Genomic DNA, 19873 nt, shown 5'->3' with positions numbered 1-19873 from the left:
TTCCACTAGATCAGGTGGCTTCATGCCCCATCCAATCTGGCCTTGAACAGTGCCAGGAATCAAGCAGCCACAGCTTCTCTGGGCAACCTCTGCCAGTGCCTCACCACCCTCACAGTAAAGAATTTCTGTCTAATATCTAATATAAACCTGCTCTTTGTCAGTTTGAAGCCATTTCCCCTTGTCCTATCCCTCCATACTCTTGTCCAAAGTCTCTCTCCAGCTCTCTTGTAGTCCCTTTAGGTACTGGAAAGTGCTCTAAGGTCTTCCCAGACCCACCTTCTCCAGGCTGAACAACCCCAACTCTCTCAGCCTATATCTATAGCAGAAGTGCTCCAGGCCTCTGAGAATCTTTGTGACCTCCTCTGGACTTGCACCAACAGGTCCACATCCTCCTTATGTTGGGAGCTCATTGTGCTCTGCAGGATCCCTTCTAGGCATGTGGTTTCTGCACAGCCTCCATGTCCCCACACACAGCAGTCCTTAAGGTGTCTGAGCAACCTTCACACCAGTATTTCTCTGACTGTATCCCCTTGTCCTATTCTCCCAGCTTTCAATGAGCTCCCAGCTGGTCAATGAGACCAATGTCACACTCAGATTTTCTCACACAGACAGTGCTGACAAGCTCAGACCTACTGCCATTCGAAATAGATGTGTAGACTAGCTATGAAGCTCTGGGCAGGTCCTTGCAGACCACAAGAGGTGGTGCTAGGCTGAACTGCATTTTGTTACCACTAAATTATACCAGGGAATTTACAGCCACAAGTAAAGAGAAGGATAGTAAGAATAACTGCTGTGCTAAACTTGGGGTCCCACTGCCTGCCAGTCTTCTCATAGGCAATATGGAAATAGCAATAATAATAACAATAATAATAACAACTCATTACATTTCCAGCTAAATAGGGAGTTTGCTTCAGTTCCAATGTTTTTATCCTGTGAGAAGGCTCTCAGTGGTGAGAGGAGAGACATTTATCCATGCCTTGTAAATATCAAGAGGGGCGATGAGAGTGAATTGAGTTGGTTTTCAGCCCCACTGAGTTCTTGGCTTTTGTGAAGCTTGAAAATACAAATTCTGGGTCTGGTGGTGGTTGTGGAGGTAGACACCAGACTTGGATTTTATTTCATATATATCACCACTTGAGGGAAAACATTGCTGTGCAGTTTGGTGCAGATGTGGGAAGAGGAGAACTGACACATCTCCTGAATTTTTTTTTTCCACCAGCAAGACATACTCATTGTCTTTAGACTTAAGGATACATTGAATGGAAAGCTTCAAATTCCTTGTGCGGTACTTGGCACCTTGTGGCTCAGGCCACTTTGCTTTTATGTAGGAGCCACATGGCTCTGGGGGAATTGTCATTTCAGGGGCAAAATAAAAACTGATGAAAACTACCCAAAGAGGTTAGATTTTGTATTGTTTTCTCCAGTGAATTTGTTGCAATGCAGATTAATTTTGTGGCTGAAAATTTAGTTTATCTGCCTTGAAATGGGGACTGAAAGCTTTTTATTAATTGAATTAGTTCCCCAGTTCCCTGGAGAATCTGTAAATGGTGTGCTTCGCTGAGTGCATCACCTCCATTTGCTGAAATACTACTTCGTTTTGCCTCTCCTTTTTAGGGTCTTAATCTATGAATGTCAACTGCTGTGGCTTTCTCTCCAGAGCATCCCAGGGACACAGTTTCCCTTCTGTCTGTAAAGGAAAGGAGCAGCATGCCTGCAAAATGCAAACTTGTGATGGACAAACCCTGCATTACTTTTGTCATTTGGTGCAAAGAAGGTGAATGTCTTCCTTTTACTAAAACTGAACAGCAGATGAGGATCCAGCCCTCCCTGGTCTATATTTTGATACCAAGAACTACGTGAAAAGTAAATGAGTCCTTACAACTACTGATTCATAAATGCCCCTTGGAAGTTTTTTCTTGGAACTGGTTAGTCTTCTGGATTTGTAATTCAGTTTAAAATTAAAATTGAGTGACAGCTTCTGGGAAGGAAGCATTTTTCAGACAGTAAATCTCAGGGCAAAGCTGGAGTGGACAAGGGAAATCTGTCTGCAAGTTTAATTTCAAATAATTTTCTACATTTATTATCTGCATTGGCAGCTTTGTGTGAATCCAGAGCAACCACATCAGAGCTGGGAAAAGAAACAAGTAAGAGTCTCCTGTCAAAATAATTTTTCAGTGCTGTAGGCCACACAAATTGAATGTTGAACTCATGGATCCTGACTAGTGCCTTTTACAGGGGGGTTTCTACATGAGCCTCTGACAAAATGCCATCTTGTACATCTGAGGATCGCATTTGCTTTATCCATGGCTTAATAGCATTGACAGCTTCTGGCTGGCCCATGATCACGGACACCCAAATCTCCCATTTCCATTCTGCCAGGTCTTTGTGTGTCTACCTCAGACTTGACATCACTGAACTCCAGCATCATGCCCATCATTCCAGTTCATCCAACCTCATACACATCTTCCAGTATTGACAGTACTGTTACACTGTATTGCAGTTGAGACAGACATAACAAAACACTCCAAGGTTCATGAGGCAATAGCAAACTTTATTATTCAGCACTTGCTTTTATATGGTTGACCCCAATTGGCTAGAATCTTGGTGCCACCCAGTTCACTGACCAATAGCTGCCTGCGTACGTGCTCGTCAGGGATTGACTGGCGTCTGTTCTCTGCAGCCAAGTCCCTCCACCTCTCAGTGCCCTCTCTCACAAAGACATTTCTATCATAGGTATAGGCTGATCAAGTTAAGGTCAGGGTTACTTGTGCCTGTGAGGCTTTCAGGCCAGTTGTTTAACATCACAACACTGCTCAGTATGATCAGCAGTTTTTAGTAGAAATCTCAGTTGAAATCCTGGATGCTGAGAATTTTAGACTTTCTGTGCTTAAAGGCACAGACCCACAAGAGAACACTGCATTTGACCTGAGGCTGTGAAGAAGGCTTCCAAAATTGATTGTAGTACTGGGATTACGGGTGTGTAGTTGGTTAGAAGTGTGCAATATCACAGAGTAGAAAACTTAGAGTTTGGGATTTTAGAATATAGTAATAAATATGAAGCAAGATGGAGGTTTTAGGGTGGAGACAGGTTGTTCTTCTTTACCTTCTTCTTCCTGGGTTTGGGTGATGTTTTGTAATTGGACAGAAAAGTCCACATTGCAGGCTTCCAGGGATCAGTTATTGGGTTAAAAGGGAAAATAATTTAGGTGTCCTTTCTTAATTGGATAGTTTAGTCTTAAAAGACCTTGTAACAAGAGATAGTTAGCCATTTTGTGCCTTCTAATGAAAAGCTGCCGAACTCATGGTTGTGAGACTGTTTTACTGATAAGAAATAATAAACACTTAAGTCCGAACATGAACTACCATCTCAAGTGCCTTCAATCCAGACCCAAATAAACCAATAATCTCCAACTCTATATGCCTAAATCACAGATCACAGAATATTCTGAGTTGAAAGGGACCTACAAGGATCATCAAGTCACTCATAAAAATAGTGAATTGCCATTGCTTCCTTGGAAATGCATATTTTAGAATGTTACCACTGGAAAATTTAGCTATTTACATCCTAAAATACTCTTTATTCCCCCTCATCATTAAAACTATAGCCCTCTGGATGCCCCACTGTATGGCCACATGGACCTCGAAGAGAGGCTGCCATCTCAAATCAAGGGATATTCAAATCCTCCCTCTTAGATTGTAGATACATAGGAAATATTTATCCATGTTGTTATGAGCTGTGTTATAGATACATATTATAATATTGGCTTTTCTCAAATATTAAAATGGATTTTATATGTGTGGTGTTAAAATAACTTTGTCATAAAGATATAGTTTTTATTTCTGTTATTAATTAAGCTTAGACATAGTAGTGAAATAGCTGATATAAGTATACTTGTGTTAAAATGCCTGCTTGGATGGGATAACATCCAATGAACATATGAAGAGGAAACCTGCTACAGATATGCCAACTATCAGCACTCACCATCTGAAGACAATGTGCGCCGGGGCCCAAAACTGAAGGTGATGATAAAAAAGGACTAAAACCACAACCAAGGAATATGCATACTCTAAAAAGGTGGACCCAAGGAGGAGCCATGCTAAACAGTTCTTGGAATATGTAAACTAGTTTGGGAAAAAAGTTTACTATGCATAAGGGTCTATGAATATGCAACAGGCTGATGGAAGGAAAAAAGTATTCAAGGGGTATCTCCGAAGATAACAGTGTGCTCTTGTCTGAGTGCCAAGATGCACCCGGCCGTAATAACTTTTGCTCTATGGTCCTTATCTCCTACTGTCCTTTATTAAACTTTTTTTTAATTTTCACAGGAGAGTGAATGTGTTTTTCACAGCTGGTAGTGTTCCTGTAAATCCCAAGAGGAGCTTTCATGTTTGAGGTGGTTGAGCTGAAGTGATGCTTCTAAGATCCTAATGGGAAATGTGTCACTTGTGTTATGGATTTTTGCTCAAAAATCATCTTACCTGGCACAGAATATGATAGATTCATGACAGGGCAATTTTTTTTGCTTTTCCACATGATTACACTTCCCATTTAAGTCCATTTATCTACACTATCCCTGAACTGCATGTCACAAAACCACTGAATAAAAATACCCCTTGCAAAAGCTCTGCCAGGTTGAAATCACTGGATGAGTGCCTCAGATTTATATTCTGACATTTCACTAACACCTCCCTTCTACTAAAATTTTACGGCTCTAATGGGATCTATCATCTGTACAAAGAGCCAAGGTGAAGATCTCCGTGATGCACTGGAAACCACCTCCCTGGCTGGGCTTTCCTTCTTCTCTTGGTCAGCAGTATGTCTCCAGGTGGAGGTTACCCCCACCTCACCTCTGTATTGCTCAGTGCAGCAAGGGGGGAAGGACACCTTCAGAAAATTGTTTTGCATTTAAATAAAGGGGTGATGTGGTTTAATGAATATATTTGGACAAAGCAGTGGTTCTTCTGAGCATTCGAGGTTGGGTCTTGAAGGTGAAGGACTGTGGATGTGACAGCCTAGTCAGAGAGCAAGAAAACTAGATAAGTTTTCTCACAGCCAACTTGTGAGACTTTTAGGGAGTTGTAGAGAAACTATGATAGCTTGGTATTAGAAACAACCTGCAGGTGGTGTTTTCCTACTCTCTGTATTCCTGTTTGTCTCAAAGATTGTTTGTAAGAAAGGTGCTTTTGTTAATTAGCCAATCAGGTGAAATGTATCAGAACAGTCTATAAAAAGAGAGAGTTTTTTGTATTAAAGCTGCTGCTGTGCAAACCAGCCTTCTGGTGGATCTGTGTTGTTTCTTACTCAATAGCGACATCTGGTGACCACGCTGTTTTTTGCACGGATCAGCCCCTCATGGATCGCGGGATGGACAGAGATGCCCGGGACTCCCACCGGACCTCCGCCGGGACTCCATGGCACCCACGCGGTCCGTCCGCATCCAGACTCCCTCTGTTCCCCCGGAGAGGTAACAACCTTTCCCCGTGTCCTCCTGGAAGGTACTGGGGTCGCGGTTTTACCCTGATAGCTTAGAACAGGGAGCAGGGACAGATCACCCAGAGCAGCGGACAGTCCGTGTTTGTGCTGGGGTTGGGTGCCGGTGTTTCCACGATGGGAAGTCACGCTTCTAAGAAGACGCGATTGTTACTGTGTGGAGGGACATGAATTCCTTTATGGGACTCTCTGTGTCAGATGATTCACTCTGCGCTCTCTTAACATGGGCCAAGTCTCATGACTTTCTGGTGGATGTGGATGCTGCTTTTAGTCCAGTCCTGTAGGAGGCATTGGGCTACCGGCTCACGGAGGAGTTTTCTGGAGGGGATTTTGCTGTGCTTTGACTTATGGTTATATAGAGATACCTGTTCCATGCCATCCCGGCCCTGGACAGTGGATTGGAGATGGGGAGTTCAAAGGGCGGACATAGTGCCAGCACCCCGGGGGAAAGATTGCCGGACCGGGTGGCTGCCAGTTTTTCTCTGGCTCCACACAGGCCGGCAAGAGGCTTGGGGACTCCCCACGGAACCTATCTCTCGTCTGGAGATTATGTTCCGCCGACAAGTCCTGGTTCCTACATCTCTGGGAGGTCACCGTCTCCTCCTTCCGCAATATCAACGCCGCCAAGAGCGATAGCCACCTCTCAGCCGCACCCAGGAGACGGTGCTCCCCCGCTTGGGCAACTTTAGACCCCTCCGTCACCACTGGCGGCACTGGAACTATCGCTGCCACGGCTGACAGGTCAGTTCTCCCCTTTCCTGCAAAGACCGGCTGGCGGGCCGCTGCAGAGCCGGCCCCGCCTTCGCCCTCCCTGCACACCAGGGACCGACACTTTCACGACCAGCAGGAGCTGCAGTTCCTGGCTCAAGATCCCCCCCCCCACATCGCGGGTGAGGGCGGAGTCATCCCCACCATTGGCAGTGGCCACAACCACACTGGCTGCTCCGTCAGCTTCCTTATCATCAGCCACGGAGCCTGCACAGCGGTACCAGCCACACCCATTGTCAACACCTTCCGGCGGGTGTCTGTTCCAGCCGACATCAGGCCCCCAGCTGGCTTCCCCCTCCTTTTCCATGGCGCCTGCGCAGATGACAGTGACCTTGACCGCCGCATCAGCACCGACTCTCCGAACGGTAAATCACACAGCAGGGTCTGTGTCTCCTTTCATTCCCCCATCTATGGTTGCAGAGCAACTGCCTTCTCCTCCTCCCTGTGCTGCGGCTGACTTGGTTGACTTAATGTCTGTGAAAAATGCATATTTTATGATTGGCTTTTCGCAAATATTAAAATGAGTATTATATGTGTTGTGTTAGAAAGTAATGCTGCATTAATTCTCTAAAGTAGTGTGTTAAATATAGTTTTAGGTTATAAGAAATGTTAAAATAGAAACTATGATATGTAGGATACTTTTTTTAAAGAAAGGACTCGCAGTAAGATAGCAGCCACAGGACACCTAAATCTTCCAGAGAAAAAGAATTTATTGCCCTCTTATCAGAAGAAACTAACTTCTTCCCACCTCGAAGGCACTGTTAGGATTCAGAGGAAGAAGTTGACTGATGACCTGACAGAATGCTGTATTTGAATGGAATTTATGCATCATGTATGAGGTGTATGAATATGCATTAGGGTATTGCTTTTAAGGGTCAATCTTTTGTTAACGGGTGTCCTTTTTCGGGCCTGTGCTGCCCAGAAAAAGGTACCTGGACATCTGTAACTCTTTGTTTTTATTGTCTCATATTGTCCTAATTAAAATTGTTCAAATTATTATTACTCCAATTGTATTACTATTTTTATAACCATTTTATTACTATTAAACTTTTAAAATTTTGAAAATAAGTGATTGGCGTTTTTCACAATTATGGTAGCAGAGGATGGTTAACACCTCGCTGCTGGTGCTTCAGGAGAGTCAGAGTGGGGAGGTGCGCCCTGCCCTCTTTGGCAGCCTCACTCTGTCTCCCCTGGGGTGACCGACAGATCGGTGGACAAAAGGAGGTAATAAAACAAAGAGAAGGGAAAAAGGCTCCACGGTAATTTGCCCCCTAAGACTAGCAGTGTGCACAAAGAACCCGGGAAGGGAAAGGGATTGGTAGGTATTTCTCGGGGGGGCAGGTACAGGAGGAAGATGAATGTGTGTGAATGAGAGGCTGGTTACCCCAGACCTGCCAAGTGAGTGCTGGAGTCTCCCATTCTACGTTTCCATCTTTTCACGAGAAAAGCAGCCAGTAAAGAGATGAAGCGAGTGATATAAAAGGAGTGAAAGAATCCCCCGGGGTAACTGGGACTGGGTCTCAAGGAGGGGTTGGACCCCTCGGAGGTAGGGAACAATGTTTCCTAGCCCAATCCACTAGGAAACAGGACAGGAGGGGCCCCTAAAAACCTGCTGGACTGAGGGATTTACATTCCAAGAGCATCCAAGAGCAGGGTTGAGCAGAATTCTGTCGGAGTGAGGATATACCCAAGAACATCCAGGGTTGGACAACACAGTCAAAAAACAAATTAAATGCCCAAGAGCATCTGTAGTTGTACCACACCTCTGGGTTGAGGGACTGAAAAACACCCAAGAGCATCTGGAGTTGAACAACACAGCTGGATTGAGGGAAGAATACCCAAGAAAATCTGGAGTTGGACAACACATCAGGATTGAGGGGAAAATTGCCCAAGAGCATCTGGGGTTGGACAACACAGCTGGGTTGAGGGATATCCAATAGCACCCGGACTGTCCAGTAACACCTAAACTTGTAATGGGTGATGTGAAAGTAAAAGGTACCTTATAATTGTCTTGTTGTGTGTGTGAGAGTGAGTCACACACAAAATCAGCCTCAACTTCCTGGGTGGGTGGGAAGGGGGGGGGCAGTGGAAAGACGAGTGTGTGACCCGCAAACCAGGCTATTGTTCCCGGGTAGGTGGGGGCTGTGGCTGAAGAGTGTGAGTGACCTGCAAACCAGGCTAGTGTTCCCCAGGCATGTGAGGGGGCTGTAGCTGAACAGTGTGAGTGACACACAGACAGACTCACAGGTGAACGGGCACTGGAGGCAGCAAGAGTCAGGGCCCTTCCAGGAGGCCCGGCGAGACTGAGACACGGAGGCCAACCCCAAGGCGAGGGGGGCCACAGGGACCCGTGATTTTCTAGCGACAGGGATACACTTTGTGTCTTGAGGGTGTGAAGGAATGTGTGAAAGTGAATGAGAAATAAAATTGAGTGAATGTAGACGAATGTAAGTATAGGTAATGTGGATTGTGCATTTTAAGCCTTACCATATCTCCTTGGAGGGAGGTGTATTGTATTGAAAAGTAGTGTAAGAAAAAGGTTTTTTGGGTATAAGTAGTTGAAAGAAAAGTGGTATTTAAGCTGTTAGTGAAAGTGAGAAACAGAGGCAGAGGATGAATAGATAAGATCCTGAAGATGGAACAGAAAACCAGTAAGTTAGATACAGGAAAAAAAGGGGAAATAAAAGCATACTAGAAGACATAACCCCAAGGTTGCCCTTTGGGAGTTATGTTAGCTAACAGAAATACAACTCCTTGCAAAATACAGGGTATGCAGAAGTTGATGAGAAAAACATGCAAACTATGGAAAAAGCGAAATTAACCTTAAACTAGAAGGCTCAAACTTGTGAATTATATACTTTAAAAAGAGCACTAGAATATTTAACACAAAAGAAAGGAGTTATATATTGATTCTAAGTATGCCTTTAGAGTAGCACATACCTTAAGAAAAATTTAAAAAGAGAGATTACTTAATTCAAGAGGAAAAGGATTAGTACATAAGAAACTTATTTTAGAGGTTTTAGAGGCATTAAAATTGCCTAAGAGAGATAGCTATAGTACATATTAAGGGACGCCAGAAGGTAAAGACCCCAGAAATAAGAGGAAATAATTTGGCAGATCAGGAAGCTAAAGATGCAGCAGAAAATGGAGCTGAAAGAGTTAATATTAACTCCAAATGAGGAAAAATTGGAAATTCCAAAGTTTAGGGAAGCCAAAAAGGGGAATTAAAACAAGACAGGTGGTGAACAAGATAAATTGGGGAAATAGAAACATCTTGATAGAAGAAAATTAGATAATAAAATGCTTACTAGGGAATATTAGAAGACATGCATCAGAAAACCCAGTGGGATACTCAGGCTTTGTGTGATCTTTTTTTTTTTAAGGATCTATGGGTGCATTGAGATTTTTGGAGTAGAAAAACAAGTAACTGAAAGATGTATAATTTGCCAAAGGATAAATAAAAGGGTGATGAGAAAAACAACATTAAGAGGTCGTGAGTTAGCTCGTCGACCATTTCAAAGTATCCAAGCAGAAGTTTGGATTTGTTAAGCTCTGGATTTATTTGTAAAAAAACGTTTAATCCAGAAGTAAAAGAATATACCACATGCTGGGGGAGGGGGGAGATCGTAAGAAAATAACATCTTTAAAAATATCAAAAACCCCCAAGAAAAAGCAATAAAAGAAAAACGGTGAAAGAAAAAGGCTGGGAACAGAAGATAACCTCCTCCATTCTGTTCGTTCCCACACCCATTCGCGGCTGCACCCCCTAGCCCCTGTGCCGGCTCTGTCCCAGTCCGTCTGCCGCAGTCCCGGCCTCCTGGCCCGCGGCCGCTCCGCTGCCTGTGCCCGCGGGGGTGGGGGTCTGTACTGCCGTGTGGAAACCTGGTCACCACGCCGACCGCACGGAGGCGGAGGGAGGGGGGGGGGGGGTCCCGTCTGTCCCATCTGTCCCATCCCTGGCTGCCCTGATTCTGGTCAGCTACTGCCGCTACAGCCGGGGTGTCTCGCCTGCTTTGTCTCTGCTGGATCAGCCACCATTAGCCATGTGGGGCCTATCCACGCTCCAGCTTGGTCTGCACCGGAAGATCCCCCTCAGGCGATTCTGGCTGCAGACCCCGCCTTCGGAGGACCGAGACTCGGAGCTATGCCGAGTCCCACCCGTCCTGCCCCGAGCTCCGTTCCCTTGGTAACTACAGCTCCGGCTGTTCAGGGGAACTCTCTCTCTCTAAAGGAATCACCTTATCGAAACATTAAAAGTTCAGTTAAAAGAAAGCCCTCTCCTGATTCTTCCTAAAAACACAGGAGAAAGGCTATAGATGATAAAAATCCAAAAAGAATGTGTGACAAACGAGTTCACTGGATTTAAGGATCATACAATTACATTATTATTATTATTATTATTATTATTATTATTATTATTATTATTATTATTATTATTATTATTATTATTATGCAAGCAAGAATAAGCAAAGTTCAGCACTGGGCGGCTGGGAGTCTCCGCTCCTCTAGGCTGGCACCGTTCCTATCCCCAAAGTTCACCTTTTATTGCCTTCTTCTCCCGGGTCCAGGGATGACGTGGTCTGTCTTTTGCGCTTGCTCGTTCAGTTGCTAGGGGGTCTTTTTCTGCCTTCTGGTGGTCGTGGGATGAAGGCTCCAAGTCTTCCTCTTTAACCGCTGAGTGAACTTTTCCTTATAAGGCATACCTATACAGTGGAATTTTCAGAACACTATACGGTTCCTGCAAGCCTAAGCAATTCTTGCGAATTTAGGGATTGTTGTTACAGCCTTCCTCTGTGACCTCTGGGTGAACTTTTCCTTATAAGGTATATCTTTACCATGGAATTCCCAAAGCACTACACGATTCCTGCAAGCCAAGCAACCAGATGTGGCTGCACATTTAAGAATCAAGCGGTTTTAGCTATTTAGTTATTGCTTTTATATTGTATAATTATTTAGTTATTGATTTAATTAATGAACAAACGTATTGCTACTTATTACAGAATGGGATAAAGGGATTGGTCTATTTCCATTAAGAGAGGTTCCCATAGGAGGGGGGGACCGGGGTTTGTAAATGCTCCTTTGACTTCATCTGAGGTCAGAAATTTTAAGAAATAAATAAAAGGGATATTTGGAGGATCCCATAGGTATAGCTGAACAATTAGACCAATTTTTAGGTCCAAACATTTATACTTGAGAAGAGATGCGGTCTATAATGAAAATAATATTTTTCTCAGGAAGAAAGACAATTAATCAGAGCAGCTGTATTAAAAGCTTTGGAAAAAAATATCATCCGCAGGGACCCCCAGAGAAGACAAAATGCCAACTGTACCTCCTGAGTGGGGTCAAAGTAATGAGGAGGGGAGGAAACATATGAATAAATATCGTAATTACATAATCAAGGGAATAAATGCAAAAAAAAAAAGGTTTTTAAGGGACAGATTTTTAGAGGGAAAAGAAGAAACTCCAACTAAATAGATAAACAAACTTAAGAGAAATAGGAAAATGGTCCTAAGCAAGCAGAAGATCTGAAAATCTTTAAAGAGATGGACACAGAGGAGGAATAGGGAGGTCATAGACTCTATTTTGGTTTTTTTAGGGGACAAATACCATCTGGATCCTGTGATAACTTTAAAAGTGGGTCCCCAAGAAGAAGAATTAGAATTTGTAGTAGACACAGGGGCAGAGAGAACCTGCCTGTTAAATATTCCAAAAGGCTATAGTGTGAGCAAACATACAGTGAAAGTAACAGGGGCAAAAGGAGGAAGTTTTACAGTTCCAGTCATTAAAGATGTGGTAATTGAGAGGGAAACTAAAATTTGGATGGGAGATGTCTTATTGGTCCCAGGGGCAGGTAGCAACTTATTGGGAAGAGACATACATGTGCAATTAGGAATAGGAGTTATACCAGAAAATGGGAAAATGACAGCTAGAGTTTAAAAATTAGGCCAAGAGGATGAAGAAAAAATTAACAAGGACGTTTGGGCTGGGGAACGAAATAGGGGAGGATTAAATATCCACCCCATAAGGGTTATGATTGAGAGAGAAGATTGTCCTATACATGTACGTCAACATCCTATAGCCTTAGAAGGAAGGGAAGGTTTGAAGCCAGTAATAGAAGGACTAATAAAGGATGGGACATTAGAACCTTGTATGTCTCCTCATAATACCCCTATTGTCCCAGTAAAGAAGCCCAATGGGAGTTATGGACTAGTACAAGATTTAAGGGAGGTTAATAAAAGAACTCAGACTTGCTACCCAGTGGTACCAAACCCTTATACTCTTCTAAGTAAAGTCCCACCCCAGCATCAGTGGTTTAGTGTGGTGGATCTTAAAGATGTTTTTTGGGCCTGCCCACTAGCCAAGGAGAGCCGAGATATTTTTGCCTTCAAATGGGAGGATCCAAAAACTGGGACAAAGCAGCAACTAAGATGGACAAAATTACCACAGGGGTTTACAGAATCCCCAAACTTATTTGGGCAAGCTTTAGAAACAATACTACAAGATTTCCCTACTCCTCCTGGAATACAAATTATCCAATATGTGGATGATCTTTTACTATCTGGGGAAGCTGAAGTTGAAGTGAGAGACGCTACTATACAACTTTTATATTTTCTCGGGGAAACTGTAATTTGTAGAACCAGAGGTAAAATATCTTAGACACTTAATAAATAAAGGTATCTGGAAACTCAGCCATGAGAGAATTGCAGGAATTTTATCCCTTCTCCCTCCCTCTTCAAAGAGGGAGATCAGAAAATTACTTGGATTATTGAAATATTATAGATTATGGATTGATGGGTACACACAGGCAGTAAAATTTGTGTATGAAAATTTGACAGAGGGAAATTATATAAAACGACCAAGGAAGATACTGTTAAATTAAAAGAGTTGAAGTTAAAACGAGCCTAAGAACCAGCTTTAAGCTTACCCTTGTTAGAAAAATCCTTTATCATTTATACATAAATACAGAAAATGGAGTACCTCATAAAATTTTAATTCAGGAGTGAGGAAGAGTAAAAAAACTAGTAGCATATATATATATCACAAAGATGTTAGACCCAGTAAGCCACAGCTAGACAGTGTGCATTTAAGCTATAACAGCTACTGCAATCCTAGTAAAAGACAGTTGTAAGCTTACTTTTGGAAGTAAACTAGTTGTGTACACCTTGTACCATCTGAGGTGTGTTGAATCAAAGAAAAAAAAAAGTAAGTAAAGAAGAAAGAGACAAGTTGAAGTAGGGGGGTGTTTAGCAAACTCTGGGATGTTGGAATGTGGAGTGATGACATCTTGGTGCTAGAAGAGAGCAGAAGTGTGAATGCCGGGGTTTTTTTAGATGAAAGGCAGGCAAGTGTCTTAACACATGGTTGTTAAGAGCCGAACTGGGGTCCGGAAAAGGGTTTAGCAGAACGGGCCCTCCTTGAAGGGAAAAGAGGATAAGTTGACTATAGAAAGAAAAAGAATGTCAGGAGCACCTGAAGACACCAAGTTTTGGGGTTGTCAAGGTTGGGAGGTGCCTGACCGCTCCCTACGAGCGGCAGGGTCTCGGGGGCTGTGGCAGGGACCGGTTCATGGAGGTGACCCATCGGCGGTCCTAGGAGCAGATTACACAGGTTTGCCGGCCAGGAGCGGGCTAACTCAGTGGCAGAACTGTCGGGGTGGGTCCCAGACTGTCGGGGTCCCGAGTCCAGGATGGCAGCGTCAGCCCTGGTAAGTGGGTCAAGAGAGAGAGAGAAGGAAAGAGAAAGAGAGACAAGAAGAGAGAGAGAAGGGGGCAAAAGAGACCCAAGGCATGCCCCCAGGGTCCCCATGCCCATGGCTGTTCTCCCCTGCTCCAGCTCTGCAGCAAAGTGGCAGCAGCGGGGGAAGGGCAAAGAACAGCATTGACAGCAAGGCTGTGAAAAGAGGGGGAGGGGGTTAGCACTAAAAGATAAAATCAAAGCAGAGATTGCTGACTCTCAAAACTTCACAAAGTGGTTTGTTTTTCTTAAGTAAGAAGTTTTTTGTTTTGTTTACTGTTTAAAAGAAGAAATTTTTTTCCTGAAGAATGGGCGTGTAAGGCTAAAACAATTAAATGTTGCCCAAAAAGTAAAAAGGAATAGATGTGATACATCTTGTGTTAAAATCGACCTGGCCTTTCTTATTTAACTAACTGAAACTCACAGAAAGAAGAATTTGCCTCTGCAGCTATTAGCACAGCTGGATATTAGAAGAAGAGGCTGCTGTGGAGAAAGCTTTTAGCTAAACCCAGAAAGTTTGGAAGAAAAGCAAATGGTAAAAGTTAATGCAGTATTATCTTTCTTTTATTATTATGCTATTAGGAAGTCCTTTCTGGGTACTACTGAAGCAACAGTCTGAATCATGGAAAGAGGATGAATTCATGCCAGCAGAATCAAAGGACTTGTAAAAGAATCTGAAGAATGGACTATCACATTTAAACCGAGTGATACCGAACTGACTTCCCAATAGGGATTGAGTGGTAATAGTTTGGGAAAACCCCAATGATCCAAGAAATGTACAAGGAATAACACCTAATTAAGAAATAAGGCAACGCTTATATCACTGGTTTCAAGCACTGCCTGAATAAAACATCGCCTGGGTGAGGAATACTTCAGACAGAGGGGTCAAGACTGTTTTTGTATTCTGACCTTAGCCTGTGAATTGTACAGGGGAGAGGCCGAATTACCATCTCCATTAGTACCATACGGTAAACTTTATTTGATTCATCCCGATATTGGACATGCTAGCTGGGTTATAAGTAAATGCTTGAATTGTGGGAATAATTAGTATTGTGGTTCACAAAATTTATGCTCTTGTTGCAAGAAGTGTTAAAGTAGAAACTATGTTTTGTGGACGGGAATTATTAGTGCCTGTTGAATGAGAGATACCTGAGGAATGGTGGGAAACCACAGTTAAGGGGTGTCAAAAATGATTTGCCAGGAAATTAGCTAAGACAAAGTGACAAGGAAATACAGAGCAAGACCAGATTGGCCTGTGTATTCGCCACCAAGAAGATCAAATACACCTGCTGTGGGTTGCAACCTCACAGGCATGGGAGGTGGGAGTATAAGCCATACTGGACCTCTGTTATTCCTGTTTCTGCCACTCATTTGTTGTCTTTTCCCTTTCGGGACACCAGCAAGATCATGTCACAAATGCTATAGAAAGCATCGCATAGAGAGAAACCAAAGTTCCTCTTTTATTACACACACTTATTGAGACAGAGTAAAAATTTTCCAGAGTAGAAATCCATTTTGATTTAGGTGAAATGTACATCTTTGAGTTAAGTCTGTAGTTTGAAAACATAGCTGTTTGGTCTGACTGCCTGTTCTCGTAAAAAGCCTAGGCTCAGAGAAACTGCTTCAGTGAAGGACAGAGATAAGGCGGGGGAGACAGAGAGACAGAGAAACTGCTATGGGAGCAGGTCAACCTGACCTAGGAATTCTTTCTGATAAAGAAGAACTAGGGGCAAATGTCACGTGAAATTTGTGAAAATGAATATGTATGAACCTATTGTGAAATTGCATGCATATGTATTTGAGAGGGGGATAAAAAGGGATCTGGAGTTCCCAGAGGTATGCATGTCTTTTAAGGAGAGTAATCTCCACATGCATCCAGCGCTGTAATAAACATCCCGGCTTTACAACTTTCACAAAGTTGTGGAGTTTTGTTTATCTCGGCAAAACACTAGGTCAACAGCCACTGTTATAACCCATCCAAATTAAGAACCTGTATGCAAAATGGAGAAAATTATTGGATTACAGGAAACTTAGGAAAAAGCGGTAATAGATTTGGAATTGAATGTCCAAAAGGAGAGAGATGGATTTGTTTTACATTTAACCTTAAAGATACGGTTCAAGATTCGGTTAAAAAAAAACAAATAGTAAACAAAAAGGTAAAGCCAGTACAGCAATTTAACTCTGTATTGACCCCAAATTATATGTTGAGTCGTATTACAAAACTCCAAGCAGTTATAGAAATGATAACAAATAAAGCCGCCCAGGCATTAGAGTTAAAATCAAGTCATCAAAGCCCAACAAAAACTGTAGTGTATCAGAATAGATTGGCTTTGGACTATTTATTGGCTAAAGAAGGGGGTGTTTGTGGAAAGTTTAATATATCAGATTGTTGAAAATTGATGACCACAGAAAAGTCATTCTAGAAAAAGCAAAAGAAATCAAAGAAAAAAAAATATATATAATAACCCTGGTACCAGTCCAAAAATTAGAAAACACTGTTAAAACCTAGCTAGTGGGGTAATGTATTAGAAGAAATTAAGATTTTTTTATTTTATGTGTTACAACTGTTTTGATATTTCTTCCTTGTGTAATCCCCTGTTTTATTTTGCCAGCATAGTCCAGAAGATGCAAGTAGACAAGAAATATTGCTCAAGCCAAATGATTTACAAAGAATAAGAGTGGGGATTGTGAAAAATGCATATTTTATGATTGGCTTTTTGCAAATATTAACATGAATATAATATGTGTTGTGTTAGAAAGTAATGCTGCAATCATTTTCTTAAGTAGTGTGTTTAATATAGTTTTAAGTTGTAAGAAATGTTAAAATAGCAACTATGCTCTGTAGGATACTTTTTTTAAAGAATGGACTCTCAGTAAGATAGCAGCCACAGGACACCTAAATCTTTGAGAGAAAAAGAATTTATTGCCCTCTTATCAGAAGAAACGAACTTCTTCCCGCCTCGAAGGTGCTGTTAGGATTCAGAGGAAGAAGTTGACGATGACCAGACCGAATCCTGTTGCATCATGTATGAAGTGTACGAATATGCATTGGGGTATTGTTTATAAGGGTTAATCCTTTGTTAATGTGTGTCCTTTGCCGGGCTTGTGCTGCCCAGAAAAAGGTACCCGGACGTCCATAACTCTTTGTTTTTATTGTCTCATATTGTCCTAATTAAAATTGTTCAAATTATCATTACTCCAATTGTATTACTATTTTTATAACCATTTTATTACTATTAAACTTTTAAAATTTTAAAAACAAGTGATTGGCATTTTCACAATGTCTTTTGCACCTTTGCCATTGCAGCCCGCAGCAGCGGCGGTAGTGCTGCCAGCCATGGCCGCGCCATCCGCATCTGGGCCCCTGGCAGCAGCACAGCTGGCGGCCAGCCTTCGTGTGTCTAGGCTTGCAACCAGCCCTTTGGCTTTGCAGTCCACGGCCGGCCCCTTGACTTCAGAGCCTTTGGCCAACCCACCACTCCCTGCTGCTTGCAGGCTGTCCTCCCCATCCCTGGATGGGGACAGCAACAGCGATGAATGCCAGTGGCCAGCCCCCTAGCAGTGGCAGGCCCTGGTGGTGGAATGCCGGCACTGACAGGCGGAATCATCATTCGTGCATAATCTCTGGACTTTGCCTCCCTGTGCGCCCCAAGAACCCTTGCAGCTTTTGTGACGCAGTTAAGATGTGAGTTTCAGAAGCTGGGGATGGGGACCTGTCAGACAGGGCAGGTAGGCCACAGTGTACAGCTGACACCACACTTGATCTGGGGGAAGGGACCACAGATGTTGGTCAGACAGCTTGTCTAGCATCTGTGAGGGGGACACAGGTGGTTTGGGAGGACCATGTTCTGACACAAGGCGAGGTTCAAGCTCTTCCCATGTATAAACCTGTCCCAAATTCAGGACATGCCAACAAGCATGATGTGATTGCCTGGTGGGTGATCCAGGATTTGCAAGAGAAGGTTGCAAAATATGGCCTAGGCTCCCGTGCAAGTTATGCAGACTCCCAGAGTGATAAACTCGGACCTGCTTGCTCCATTTGATATTAAACATATTGCTCAGGCACTGTTCCAGCCTGTGCAATGTGTGGGTTTTTTTGGACAGCTGGAGGCAGACTGCTGAAAAGGTTGCAGCAAGCAAAAGGCTTCTGCCTCCAGAAGACCCTAGGTATTGCGTGGGGGTGGACTGTCTCCTTGGAGAGCAGGCCTTATCCAATCCTGATTTTCAGGCTATCTGGGACTCTACCGTTCTTGAGCAGTGTCAAAGGGTAGGATTTATTGCATTGTTGAAAACTATTGAGACGGCCTCCCCCAGGCCGCAGTTTACATCGATTATTCAAGGAGCAGGTGAGCCTTTTTTGCCATTTGCCAAGAACCTTGCAGCTGCCCTGGAGAAACAGGATGAGGATGATACTTGAAGGTGGATGTTATGCAAGCAGTTAGCTGGGGGCAACTCAAACAGTGAGTGCCAGAAGATCATAGATGCTCTTCCAGGCAACCTGATGCTAGCAGACATGGTCAATGCATGTGCCAAGACAGGTTCTGTAGAACACAGGGTGTCTGCTCTGGCCGCTGCTTTGCAGCCAGGCCAGACACCATTGGGGGATGGACAACAGAAGAAGAGCAAAAATAAGGGCAAGACAAAGCAAGGAAGATGCAAACCGACAGGGCCAGGTGCCACCTTCTTGTGCTCTAGATGCCTAAGGGCAGGTCATTGTTCAAATCAATGCAAGGCTAAATTTCATGCCAATGGCCAGTCTTTAGCAGGCCCAAGAAACGGGAAGACGAGCACAGAGAGGAATTGCGCCCTGACACAAGTGATTCCTTAGAGCATGGTGCCGGCTCAGGTCTGCCCAGCCAGCTCGGAGGCATCACCCATAGCTCTGCGGGTGTGAATGTATGTTCCACCAATGCAGTCATCTTAGAAACCTGTCGTGAACATAAGGACCTTTGGGACACGGACTAGGAGCACTGCTTGTGGGAAAATCTAGTGTCACCTACCAAGGAATCTTTGTTCACCCAGGAGTCATTTGCTCTGATTGTTCAGGTCAGATTTCTGCCACGGTTTTCATGCCCACCCCCCCCGTCACTATTCTGACAGGGACTCTGATTGCTCAACTTGTGCTTTTTCAGCCATGTGTCCCCAGGACTGACCAGCAGATTCGTGGGAGTGGTGGCTTCGGATCCACGGGACTGTCACAAGCCCTCTAGTCTGCGGACATTTCTGGTCAGTGACCTGAGATGGTGTGTACCCTGACCCTACTGGGTGCCCACCCGCCAAAGATCGGGCTTCAAGGTTTGATCGACACAGGGGCAGATGCGATAGTCATCTCCTTCTCTGCATGGCCTCCTACGTGGCCTTTGGCCCCCATGAGGTCACCTGTCGTAGGGGTGGGAGGTGCGGCACGTACCCATATGAGCCAATGGTTCGTGCTGATCAGTAACGTGAATGGGCAGACAGCAGCAGTTTGGCCCTATGTCATTCCAACTCCGATCAGTCTTTGGGGGCAGGATGTATTGGCTGCCTGGGGAGTGCAAATTGGGAAGGATTTTTAATTGGGGCCACTGTGTTGAAGGGTGAAAATATCCTATGCTGCTTTACGGTGGCTGGTGGACAAACCCATTTGGGTTTACCAGTGGTCCCTGACAAAAGAAAAATTGGTCGCCCTTTGTGAATTGGTTCAGAAGCAACTTCAACGGGGACACACTGAGCCTCCTACTAGTCCCTGGAATACTCCTGTCTTTGTGATAAAGAAAAACTCTGGGAAATGGAGGTTGTTACAGGACCTCTGGAAAATTATTGCAGTGATGGAAAGCATGGGGGCGTTGCAGCCTGGTATGTCCTCACCCACCATGATCCCTGCGGGATGGGAGATCTTGA

At 43.8% G+C, this 19873-nt stretch overlaps 2 protein-coding genes across 2 annotated transcripts in view; both read left to right on the top strand.

The window, feature by feature from the left end:
• The window catches only part of LOC136568494 (protein ARK2N-like), a 99519-nt gene extending 97630 nt beyond the window's left edge, over positions 1-1889 (top strand). The window contains exon 6 of the mRNA XM_066568496.1: positions 1615-1889. Coding sequence (XP_066424593.1) covers positions 1615-1693 — 79 coding nt within the window. The 3' untranslated portion in view covers positions 1694-1889. The remainder of the gene's footprint in view (positions 1-1614) is intronic.
• Positions 1890-5375: 3486 nt separating this feature from the next.
• LOC136568547 (uncharacterized) lies at positions 5376-17255 on the top strand. The gene is made up of 3 exons (XM_066568562.1): positions 5376-5465; positions 5922-6624; positions 14576-17255. The coding sequence occupies exons 1-3, from the start codon at positions 5376-5378 to the stop codon at positions 14659-14661; spliced, it is 879 nt and encodes a 292-aa protein (XP_066424659.1). The 3' UTR covers positions 14662-17255.
• Positions 17256-19873: the final 2618 nt, after the last annotated feature.

Source organism: Molothrus aeneus, chromosome W (assembly GCF_037042795.1).
Source record: "Molothrus aeneus isolate 106 chromosome W, BPBGC_Maene_1.0, whole genome shotgun sequence".
Taxonomy (NCBI): Eukaryota; Metazoa; Chordata; class Aves; order Passeriformes; family Icteridae; genus Molothrus; species Molothrus aeneus.
The sequence above is the reverse complement of the archived record's forward strand: the minus strand, read 5'-3'. Positions and strand labels throughout refer to the sequence as shown.

What these genes read in the sequence shown, in the direction of transcription:
- LOC136568547 (XM_066568562.1), top strand. Translation starts at nt 5,376, where the DNA reads ATGCCCGGGACTCCCACCGGACCTCCGCCGGGACTCCATGGCACCCAC. An exon ending in CCCTCTGTTCCCCCGGAGAG is followed by an intron (nt 5,466 to 5,921) that starts GTAACAACCTTT and finishes GGGCGGACATAG; the next exon opens with TGCCAGCACCCCGGGGGAAA. An exon ending in CAGCACCGACTCTCCGAACG is followed by an intron (nt 6,625 to 14,575) that starts GTAAATCACACA and finishes TTATGCTATTAG; the next exon opens with GAAGTCCTTTCTGGGTACTA.